We start from the raw sequence: 12957 nt of genomic DNA on the forward strand, positions 1-12957 counted from the left end.
TTGGCTGCTGGGGAATGATTCTTCCCCAGGCCTGCTGCTTCCTCCTGTGAATGAAGCATAATTAATGTAACACAGGCTTCTCCCACCCCTTCCCTCATTCCTCTCCTGGGAGATAGAGGGACTTACCCAAGTCATTTGTGGGCATGCATGGCTTGGCTCAACTCTGTCTTTGCTCCTCGTGGGAATGATTGGCCCCCAGGAACACCAGTTCTCCTGATCTCCATGGGATGTGTCCTAGGGGTTGCCCTGACCCAACTGCCGCCTGTGCATTGGTGAATACCTCTGCCTAATTCTTGGCAAAGAGGCCTAGAAACTGGCCTCCAACAGTACTAGTAATTACTGGAATGGGTTAATAATGTGGCTTCCACCTTCATTTTGTTCAGAACTAGCCTATGGAAGAGAGGGTGCAATAGAAGGTTCTATAAACTATGGCCTGGGGGCCAGACATATGCTTTTATACGAAAAGTTTTATTGAAACATAGCCATGCCCATTTGTCTACATATTATCTACTACTGTTTTCACCCAATATAGATAGAACTGAATTGTAACAGAGACCCCGTGGCCAGCAAGCTAAAATAGTTACCATCTGACTCAATCCAGAAAAATTTGCCAACTCCAATCTGGAATCCTGAGGGGTGTTAGAAATGCATGTGCCACTAGCCCAGGGGTGGGCAAACTTTTTGACTCGAGGGCCACAATGGGTTCTTAAACTGGACCGGAGGGCCGGAACAAAAGCATGGATGGAGTGTTTGTGTGAACTAATATAAATTCAAAGTAAACATCATTACATAAAAGGGTACGGTCTTTTTTTTCAATAGTTTTATTCATTTCAAACGGGCCGGATCCAGCCCGCGGGCCGTAGTTTGCCCACGGCTGCACTAGACCAATGTTTCCAGGTAGGAGAGCAAAGGGACAGTGAAGGGCAGGCAGGACTGCATTCCAGCAAACTGCTATCCCTACATACATTCAAAAGCAGAGTGTCTACCTGAGGAAGAGGGTTCAACAGGTAGAAACTCAACTGAGCCTTCTGGAAAATTACAGGGGACTAGTGGAGGGAAACAAGCCATAGAAACACATCCCATCACAGCAGTGAAAAGGGGGGACTGGAAGATGAGGACCTCGGGGCCTGAACACGAACAAGCACAGGTTTCTGTAACGCCAAGAGCAGCCTCAGTTCGGGACTGTTGAGGTGATTCTGCAGCCTTTGTAGGGACAGGTGATCTCATGACTTCACAGCACAAAGCAGAGAAATAGCTGTTGTAACACAGAATGGAGGGATGCCTGTTAACAGGCAATAGTGGAAGTCGTGTCACACACTCCCTGCAGCAAAGAGGGTGCCAGCCTCTAAATGTTGCAAGATGACAACTATGTTTGTAATTCCATTTTCCTAAAGAATAGACAATATGCATGGATGGACTCATTTTCTCTGTACCTGGTGAAAGCCTAATACCAAAAGGCATAAACATTTGCTGGGACTCTTTCTCCTGGTTCAGTTAAGCTCACAGATTGTGGACTCTGGAAGCCAGGCACCATCAGACTGGCCTCACCTGAGTGACTAAATCCAAGGAGATCTCCATTTACTCATCTTCCCGCTGATACTGTGGATGACAGAATAATGGGCCTCCAAATGTGTCCCCATCCCAATCTCCAGAACCTGTCAGTATGTTACCTTATAGAGCAAAAGGGCCTGTGAAGATATAATTTAAGGGTGGCGAGATGGGGAGATTATCCTGGAGATTATTCCAGATTTTCCAGGTGGGCCCGATCTAATCCCATGGCTCCTTAAAAGCAGAGAATCCTTCCTTGCAGCAGTCCAAGGGAAATGTGACCATGGAAGATTCATCAGAGACGCAATGTTGCTGGCTTGGAAGACAGTGGAAGTGGGTCACTAGTCAAGAAACATGGGCAGCCTCTAGAACAGTGATGGCGAACCTATGACACGCGTGTCAGAGGTGACACACGAACTCATTTTTTTGGTTGATTTTTTTTTTGTTAAATGGCATTTAAATATATAAAATAAATATCAAATATAAGTCTTTGTTTTACTATGGTTGCAAATATCAAAAAATTTCTATATGTGACACGGCACCAGAGTTAAGTTAGGGTTTTTCAAAATGCTGACATGCTGAGCTCAAAACGTTCGCCATCACTGCTCTAGAAGCTGAAAAAGGCAAGGACTGCCTCCTAAAGTCCCCAGAAAGGAACACAGCTCTGCTGGCATTTTCATTTTAGCCCAGTGAGACTTGTGTTGGACCTCTAACCTCCAAAACTGGGGAAAAATAAATTTGCATTTTTTAAGCTGCTAAATATGTGACAATTTGGTGTAGCAGCAATAGGTAACCAATGCAGACATAGCTGAGTGGCTGCCATGGCCTCAGCTAGAACTGGTCTCTGGGAATATCTGTGCCTAGGGTAACTACTCTTAGGGTTTGGGATGGCTTCTTTTCTGAAGGTGATGGTCATGGGCCAGGGTTCCTGAACACCCTTGAACAGTGAGTTAAGTGGGAGTTGACACTGAAATAATGCAGCTTTTGAGGCCCTGAAAGTATGGCACCAACTCCAGTGTGAGGCAGCCCCATTTTTGAAAGAAATCAGACCTCAAAGAGGTACAGAGAATCCTTCTGGTAAAGACTGTGCAGAATAAAATAGTTGGAAAAATGGTTTTTTAACTTGAAAATTGTGGACTTTGAACTTAAACACAATGGCGAAGAGATATTGATTTTTAGAGTTTAATTCCTTTGAACTTTAATGTCTTTGAGCTTCAACATAAAAGTGGATTTGGACTTTGATTTTTAATTCCTCCTTGGAAATTTGATATTTGGTGGGGTTTACATTAAAATTCAGAGCATCACGCCAAACCAGTTTGGCTCAGTGAATAGAGCGTCGGCCTGCAGACTGAGGGGTTCTGGGTTTGATTCCGGTCAAGGGCATGTACCTTGGTTGCGGGCACATCCCCAGTAGGGGGCGTGCAGGAGGCAGCTGATCGATCTCTCTCATCGATGTTTCTAACTCTCTATCCCTCTCCCTTCTTCTCTGTAAAAACCAATAAAATATAATTAAAAAAAAAACTGAAAAAAAAATTCAGAGCATCTCTACATTGCTGGTGTTTCATTACTGGTTGTCTCTAAGTCATTTGTATCTTTATCATGCTGTTAAAACTTATTGCAGAACCTCTGATATGCTATGTTGGACATTTGGGATAAGAAATATTTGGGTTTTAAATTTTAAATCTTGGGAATACATTGACCCTGGACTTGATTTAAATAATGTGCTACTTTGACCCACTTCAGCACCTCTTGGTATAATAAGTAACATGCCCACCAGGACTCCAGGTCATCACCAAAAGGCCCCAGGGAGATGAAGGAAAGGCTATCTTGACAAAATGCTGAGCTCTTGCTTTGGAGATGTGAGCCAGGCCTTGGGGCAATCATAGCAAATAGGATAAGAGGGAAAAAACAGACTGGAAGATGTTAGTGGGGAAATGCTTCTCTGTTCCAACGTCTCCTTCCATGGAAGATATTTAATTAACATTACACCCAGGACTCCGTTTGAAATAGTAAGCCTATACTTGGCTAACAGACCTAAAGCAATGCCTCCAAAGGGGCTTCTATCAGCAACAAAGGTAGTATGTAGTACTATTTACACTCTGTCTTATCAAACTGTTCAAAACTCATGCAGGGAATATATTCTTTATTAGGGACATAATGGAATAAAGAAGACAATGGAAGGAATAATTCAGCAGATGAGAAATTTCATCACATTTCTGCATGATACAAAAACAGAGGGAGGTGAGCTGGCAGGTAAACTGAGGGGAGGCCAATACGGCTCACTATGCAGAGAGGAGCCTCTGCCCTGATGACCCAGTGAGGGCTGGCTGTCCTGGTGGACAGGAAAGACTCATGCTCAGAGAAGACGGGCATGAGTGTGTAAAAATGAGAAGGGAGGCTATGGAAGGGTGACTGATTGAAGCAAACAATGGCCCACCTTCTCATTCTCTACTCCTACCTAGGTGGCAAGAACATCTAGCTGCCAGTAAGTAACTGACTCCTCCCTCCAGGCCACACAAATAAACAACTCAGAAGAATATTTCCAAAGAGGTTGAATGCACTGGGAGAGAAGGAAAAAGCTATGTGGACATCTGAGCATTAGAGAAAAGTCTTCCTCATTTGGATATTTCAAGGACTCCCCAGCACGCAAGCTCACCTACCTGCTCACCTGGAGTTGAGCTCACAATGAACAAGCTTCACCAATGTGCACAAAGCTCAAACCCTCTATTTCTCTTGTCTTAAGAATGAAGAGAGAACTGAGGGTCTCTACACCTTTAAAAGAAACCTGCAAAAATGAGAAAGACTCCTATAAAGCCAAGTAGAAAAAAAACGACACCAGAGAAAAGTGAGATGATTCATGATAAAGAGAAAACCAAACCTCAGTTCTAAATAACATCCTTAGAGAAATTCAAGAATAGTTTATATTTATAAAATAAGAACAGAGGTTATTAAAAATAGCACAGCATTTTAGAAGTACAGAAATAATGATGATGATATCTCCCTAGATTCCTCCCAAAGTCCCTCATAGATAAATTGAGGAAAATATTGGGTACTTGAAAAATCTCTCAGAATGTATGACAAAAAGGCAAAGGGCTCCAAATTATATAAGAAAATTTATTAGAGGAAAAATCCATGAGGTTCAAAATCTAACAAACAATAATTCCAGAGAGAACACAAAAAATGGAGAAATTTTTAACAAAATAACAAGACAATTTTCTGACACTGAAGGCCATGACTCTTTAAGTTGGAAGTATCTGATACCAATGACCTTTTTAAAAGGCATAAACCTAGATATATCATCACAGGCTTTTTATAGTATCAAGATTAAAATTAAATTATATAAAATATTCACTAGAAAATAAATATCTATCCACCTATATCCAATATCAGTCATGTATGAAGATGCAATACAGACATTTTCACAATTTCATCTTCTAAGCAGCTTTTTAAAAGAAACTTATAAGAGAGTAAACCAAGAAAGAGGAGGGTATGGAATCTAAGAGAGAGAAGTTCCAAACCAGGAGAGCTGTGCAGCAAGTCTAGAGAGCAATCAGCCAAATCTGCCCCAAACAGAGGATTCTGGTAGTGAGAATCTTTGGAATTGATGATGATTGAAATCATGGACAAAGTTGATTTGAAAGGCATCATAGTTGGTGGAGGATCCACTCAGATATGATGTTAGAAATGTACTCCTTTGTCAAGCATCACACAGGATCCATGGTGGTCGGGGGTAATGTGACTGTTGGGTCCCACCTGGATCTGCCCTTCTACCATAATGCAAAGGCTTGTCTCTGGCTTTCAAGTCCTTGAATCAAGCTACAGAAAATACTGGAAGATTGACAATGGTAACAGAAGAGATGGCAAATGCAATAAACCATAACAATATAAAGGTCAAGTATGATGACAGAGGTTGTGAATATGAAGGGTGAAAACATAGGAGAACTAACACCCGGATCTTACAAAATAGGTGATAAGAGATAAAGTCTGAGTTAGATGAAAAAACTGGAGACTTACCTTTAAAGTTACTGATTAAATTTGCAAAAGGACCAAAGATAATGATCCCACCATTTTGGTAAGAACAAATAGAAGACATGAATGATGAAAAGGAAAAAAAATTCTCCTCTATCATAATAGAAAGTCAATATGAAAAGCCCATGATAATTGATTTAGAGTAAAATAAACATATTATTTAAATACATAAAATAACCATGAAAAAAAAAAACCCCACAAAGGAAAACAAAACAAAAGCTAAGGCCAAATGCCTGTGAGGAATCTGGGAGGACAGATGAGGCAAGGGACTGCTATTTTCATTATAAGCATTTTCATACTATTTTATTTTTGGACCACATATGTCTATTACTTTGATTAAAAAAAGTAAAAGAAGGCAATGTACCTAATTATCACCTTTGCTGCTTCTATTCCTTCACAAGTAGTTGCTTTAAGAAGATGAATTAAGAAATCAGACCAATAGGGACCCATTTATTTTAAACACAGTGATACTATTAAACCATCATGGTTTTACATTTATTTGCATTGCTTTATTTCCATGACCAGTAAATGTGTTTGCTCACTACTGGGAAAAGGAGAATGCACAGTCTGGATTTAGGTCTGTATTTGTTGCCTAGAGCTGCCATAACTAAGTACCATGGACTGAATGACTTAAACAACAGGAACTTGACTATCTCACAGTTCTGGAGGCTACAAGTCCAAAATCAAGATGTCACCAGGGTTGGTTTCTTTTGAGGGCTGTGAGGAGAATCTGTTCTATGCATCTCTCTGAGCTTCTGATGGTTTTCGGGCTATCTTTGGTGTTCCTTGCCGTGTAGAAGCATCACCTTGATCTCTGCCTTCATCTTCACATGGCATTATCCCTGTACGTAACTGTGTTAAAAAAATTTCCCCCTTCCAAAAGGACGCCAGCCTTATCTGATTAAGGGTTCACTCTCCTCTAGTATGCTAACATAACTCATTACATCTGAGTCACATTTTGAGGGACTATGGGTTAGCACTTCAACCTATGAATTTTGGGGGAACATAGTTCAACTTATACCAGAACCTTGGAGACTAAACAACTAACCTAAAACTACTAAGGGAAGTAGGTAAAAGTGAGCTCTGGTTCCTTAATTAAAGGAAAGACTATTTGGGTCTGCGAAGCATAAGATCAAAGAATACACTCCATTCTTGAAGAAGTAGAAATCATAAGGACTCTTGCTTTCAACTAAAATAAAACTTATTTATTAAGTTTTATGGTTCAATAAAACCCATTTTATTATGATTTGTAAAGCACTCTGAAATCTTTAGTTGGGCATTTCAAAATTTAGGTTGATTATTTCCATATTTACAGAGAGAAAAATTATATTAGTCAAGCCCAAAGGACATGCAGCATTTCTAATCAAAGTTTATTTGCTTTGGCGCATTTCAAGTAATGGCTAGCATATAATGGCTTCAACTGGATTCTAATAAAATTCTGATCATCATCTCACAGCAATTATGGGATAGGAAGAAAGTTATTTATTGCAAGGCCTCACGGGCACTATCTATTCTACTGTGAACAGATACGGCAGTGCAAACAGGCAGCTGTTTTTTAAAGCATGCATGTTTGCGTTGAATGTAAATGTATGTAAATACTTCAATTTTAATATTTCATTATTGTTCGAACAGTTTGCCAAAGAATACTCAGTAAATAATTTAAAGCTATGCAATATCATTCCTTTCTTTTATTGCTTATAATTTGGTACTCTAGATTCCTCTGTATATAGAATCTAGATCTAATCTAAAATCTGGTTTATAAATATGCTTAATTTAAAAAAAAAACACTAATATTGTTCTTTTGAATGTTTGTTTACAAAATACCCTAGTTTGTAAATATCCAGAAAGGTATTCAAAGCTCATTATCCCCCTATAATGTTTTCAGCACATTTGTTTTCATGCACTTGCTAATACACATTGTGTCCTAATGGGGCTCCTGTAATGTCCTCAGGACTTACTCCTTGCTGAACTCTGTATTAGTTCCACTGGAGAATTATGAAGGAAGTGATATTTGTTACTTTTAAACCATTGCTTTTTAAATTTTTTGCATACATATACAGCCTAATTTCCAAAAGGATTTGGGGAGGGAGGGGCGGGGGCTTGTGACAACAGAAATGAAGAAATGAAGAAATGAAGAAAGCCTCTTCACTCTTATGCTCTGTTCCTCCCTCCAGAGTCATCGACTCCCTTGCTGCTCATTTAGTTAAGTTTCCAAAATGTGAACATGTTTGGAAGTCAGAGACTTCCCTTTTAATATCTAGCTGCCAGGAACATACAGTCCGACAATTCAGAACAGGGCACACCCATCACAGTGGGCACTAGTGTTAGTTATCAGCATGCCTGTGTGGGTATGGTCAGCTAACGCCAACCCTGCACATGCAAATGTCTAAAGCGTAGCACATACCTGACCCTGTAGAAATGCAAAAGCATTTGAGAAAAGACAACTAAGGATGACCTTGAGGTTAAATTGGCTTGTCTGTACTAAAACACCGGATTCCCCCAGCTCTGTGGGAGTCCGCTGATTCCAAGCTCTCATAATAGCTCACTTTGGCAGATGACCACAGGCTGGTGCAGAAGATGAACATGACTCTCTAAGGCCCTCTGAGGTGCATTCATCTGCCTCATTTTACCTTTTGCATCAGGCAGTGGAGTCAGCTTTGGCTAGATGTGCATCACTGACGCTGTGTCTAAGCAGAAGTCAGCAGAGCCCTGCGGTTTCCAGGAGACCTCAGATTCCTGCCAGCGCAGATATTTTGAAGGCTTTGTCATTACTTTGTTACTTAAAGCGATTTGTCTCACACTGGACTGTTCTTAGAGATGCTCATTTCTGAGTTCCATTTCTAGAGTGGTAGAGCTTGACCAAAGTGCTTGTTGTTTTTCAATGGGATCCATCATGGCAAAGAGACATGACACTAATCTTTAAGGGTGTAGGTACATTTTAAGAAAAGATGCTGATGCTGCGAGTCTTGAACCAAGATTGAACAAATATTTATAACTCCGGCTTGAGTACTGTACTTCCTTAAGTAGACAAATTCACACAGACTTCATCAGCATAGCTACAAGAACATTTTTGAGCCAAGTCAGAGGTCAGTGGAATCCTAGATGATTAAAACATCCACTTTTGAGAGCCAACCTTGCAAACCACTGGCAAAATACTTGCTTGAATGGGAAAGTTTGATGAACCCAAATATCACCCAGAACAGCCATGTGTATAATCAAGAAGAGCAATCTAAAATCCCATGTTGAGGACACCAATGTTGTTAGCACTCCAACAAGTAAAACTGCACGCTTTCAAAGTGAGGGATGCTAGCGAATGGCTGATGTTTACTGTGTCCGTATGTATTCCAAGAAAGGTATGTGCAAAATGCTTTACATGTTCTAATTCATTAATCCTGATGGCTCTAAGAGATGGCTTTGACAATTTTCTCTATTTTACAAAACTCGAAAGTTCTATGTTTATGGAAAGGCTTTCTCTCATGTTCACAATTGAAAAGTTCCTTAATATTTAATACCATATAACCTTGGGACTTTGTAGGCATAAATATTTTATAGCTGAAATAAACTGTTAAATACGATAAGTTCTCTGTTGTTAACCACAGTATAAACCAGAATATATCCCTTCTTAGCAATAACTCAGATACCAGGCTCTTTAATCATCATCATTTTTTTCAAACTATAAGAGAACAGTTACTTACAAAATCAGAGGTAGAAGAAGTAATTCATAGAAGAAATGAATTATAACTTAGGAAACAAGTTATAAAGGTAAAGGAAGGGCCCTTGGAGCTTGAGTGAGAATGCAATGGCCCCTTTAATCATTACTAATGCCATTCTAATGATGACCTGTGGGTACTAAGCCAAATGACAAAGACTGAAATATGGCCACAGAACTTTAGTGAGGGTTATGTTTATGGAATTATAATTATTGAATTGATCAATCTCCAAGTGTTACATTGAATATGCTCTTAGTCACTTGACTCGTCATTTGCAAACACCTACTTGAACTGCTTATGGCTGTTAGCCTCCGGAGAAGGCAGGACTCTCCACATTTGCTATTATGCTGGAGAACGGAAATTGATCTTGAGAGACAGTCATGCTGTTAATAAGGATTCTTACCTGTGACCAGCTCCCGGATCTCCAGGTCAGTGGTCTTTCGGAGTAGCCTCACCAGCGCTGGGATGCCACCACAGTTTTTCAGAGCAATCTTGTTGTCATCGTTGGCCTTCCCATACACCAAGTTCCTCAAGGCTCCGCAGGCACTACGGTGGACTTCTGTCATCCGATGGTCCAACAGGTCCACCAGGAGCTGGATGCCTCCTTGTCTCCGTATCTGAAAGAGCAAAGGACACACCTTGTGCCTCAGAGAGGACGCTTTCGGCTCTTAAATCAAAACGGTTTTTTCATGTGAAGTAGCTGCTACAATTAATTGCACTGAACTGAATTAAGGCACAGAAACAAAAAAGAAAACAAATGTGTGCTCTCATTAGATTTTATTGCATTTACTTGCTTTAACATCCTACTGATAAACATTCAAATGCATTTCCTTTCAAGCTATGGAATTTTGGAAAGGAGATTTTAACTTTCTAATGGATTTCAGACCCATCTCTCTGTAAAAATATGCCCACAACGCATGGCCTGAAGCAGATAGAGGACCAAGAGAATGCTTTTCACTCCTAAGACTGACCACATTTAACCACTGTCTTAAAGGGCTGCAGAACTGATGTACAAAATGTTAAAATTATGCTTAATAGGGAAATGCTCCCAATATTTCAAAGGATCCAGAAGCTAAATGAGAAACCAGAAGATTTCATACAAGGATTTTCATCTGAGAAGACCTGGAAAATAAAGTCAGTCGCCATGAGAGCTAGTCAGAAAACTAAGACCTGGGTATGTTATGCTTAACTTAGTTATTTGATTCATAGCAACAACAAAATTAATTTTGGTGTTCTTTTTACCCAAAGAAAATTTTGATGTTTTGATAAAAACATACATTGCAATATGTTTCTAGATGGTGTTACCCTTTAATTTTTTAGACCAATTTAAAAATTTAAAGCAAAAAACTGGCTAGTTAACATACAGACTATTTTTTACAAAGCTGTGCTTATATATTTCTGCATTTATATGAAAAAAAAACAACAATACAATCCATTCAGTAATATTGTTTTCTTTCTTTAACTTCAGTATCCCTCAGAAACTGAAGGATTATAATTTGGCATGATAGCGTATAGTATGGCGCCTTCCCTACTTAGGTTTCTTATTATAGAAAACCCATTCATCCTGCATATGTGCTGGGGCACGTGGCTCAATGACCCAAATCTTTCAAAGATGCTCAAATCCCACTGTCTCTATGAAGCTACTCCAACCACAATATTTAACACTGCAATCTGAACCATGCCCTCCCACCCCAATCCAGCGTTCTTGTTTTAATTTAACCTGTTATAGAATTCTTTATAGCACTTGTCATGTTCTAACTTCATTGTTATGGTTATTGTTATTGTCTGTCTTCTGCTAGAAGTATGTTCTTGGAGAGCAAGTTTCATAAACTCTATGCCTATTCTAAGTAAAAGGCCAGGCACAGAGTAGATTTTCAATAAATAATGAATTAGGAGGGAGAGTATATTACTTGTTACAGTAGTGTTTCTCAGATTAGCTAACACTCAGCTTTTCAAAACCCAGTAATATCCCTCTTCAAAGGAAACAAAAGACCAGACCCTCTGTGGCCAGGTCAGAATATCTCTGGGGGCTATAGCAGACCTTCCCACACCAACTTACAAATGAAATGATATAAGATGGGTCATCTGATGATTCAGAATGTGCCTGTAGGAATTCTTTTCATCCATCAATAAAATAAAAACACAAAAAGTTGTAATACTTAGAACTCACAGACTCCACATCTATGGAAAGCATGAATGTGTTTACTTCCTGTAAGAACAGAACACGGAAAGGAAGAGGGAGGACCTGGTTGTCAAGGGAATTAATTTCCCTGAGGTGCCTGCATAGTCTATGGTGGTGACAGCACCCAGGGAAGGTGACTAAAGGGGTTATTGGGTTAATTTTAAACAGAGAGAAAGGATCAGAAAAAAACTTTTTCCCAATTTACAGTTTTACCAAGGACCTGTTTGGCACCCATCCAAGGGAGGTGAAAGTTTTTATCACTGTATACATGTGTCTTTTACATATAGCTGGGAAATAACATCAACTTGATTATAGTATGTCAGGAGGGATATTCCAGTTTTATGAAAAAGTTAAACTATGAATGTCATTTTCTCTATGTGTGTATTTGCATGTGTGTGCTTTACTTAAACATTCCCTGGGTTTAGCTATCTTAATAATGATGAAACCATGAAAAAGAGGTAATAAAGCCATTCTCACAGTTAACCAATTGGTTATATATTGAAAGCAGATGGTATAGTAAATCTATTTTATCTATAGATTAGCTATATTATTTATTATAGTTAATATCCTTAACTTATGATAATATATTCTCATTAATACAACATAATGAATCAAGCTATTAAAATATTATTGCAAAGCACTAAAGGGAAAATGAATTCAAAACAAATGCAATATCAATTCTTAAAGGCATAATGAGAACACAATGTATTCAGTGTGACCCTAATTAATGCCATATATCCAAATTTATAGCAAAATCTTAAATTCTATTTTAATCTACTTAGAGAAACACAAATAAGACAATAAACTTTTCTTTCTGCTGTTTTTATGGGGGGGAGGGAGTGGTCACCAGATCATCAATATTAAAAACTTTTGTTTTCCTGGGGTTAAATTTATCTAAGAATGTGGTAATCCTCCTTTAGTTTTTCTGAGGCCAAACAGTAGTCAGAGCTGATATTTAAACATTCACTGGATGTGAAATGTGATGGTTGGGTCCTAGCTTCTTCCTCCTTCTCCCGCCACCTCCCCTCTCCCAGCAGGACCAGAGGGAAGCCAGGAGGCAGACTTCTAATTCTCTTACAGGGTTTTTGTACTTACAGGGACTCTGGGTGGCTGTGGAGGGGTCCGACGCTGCACCCCGCCTTTCCCCTCTGCTTTCCTCCTGGATCCTCCCTCCCTTTGACTTTTCCTCACACCTATTCTTCTAATTACCTCTTGTATCCAACCTTAAACCCTTATAAGACGCTAAACCTATTTTAAACATTAATGAGGTACAGCTTCTCTTTGAAAAACTATCAGGGAAAATTCTATTCTTTGAAATGGCACCTTTATTCCCTCTCCCACTAAAAGGCAAGCAATCTCCACCCCATTTATCCTTCCCATTGGTCACTCCCCATAGAGCAGGCGGGCTCTTGTTTTAGCCAGTTTGCCCTCTTCCCTTACGCCCCTAAGTATCATCATGCACAATTCTTCAAATCAAATCTTAACTAA

The 12957-nt window shown here is 39.4% G+C and overlaps 1 protein-coding gene across 3 annotated transcripts in view; it reads right to left on the bottom strand.

Annotated features, from left to right (window-relative positions):
* Positions 1-12957, bottom strand: part of CTNND2 (catenin delta 2) — a 784675-nt gene that overhangs the window by 177796 nt on the left and 593922 nt on the right. For all 3 annotated transcript variants that reach the window (XM_081089970.1, XM_081089969.1, XM_081089968.1), the window contains one exon: positions 9691-9904. In XM_081089970.1, the coding sequence (XP_080946096.1) occupies positions 9691-9904 (214 nt within the window). The remainder of the gene's footprint in view (positions 1-9690; positions 9905-12957) is intronic.

The sequence above is a fragment of the Myotis nattereri genome (assembly GCF_964212035.1).
Source record: "Myotis nattereri genome assembly, chromosome: 4".
NCBI classification, from domain to species: domain Eukaryota; kingdom Metazoa; phylum Chordata; class Mammalia; order Chiroptera; family Vespertilionidae; genus Myotis; species Myotis nattereri.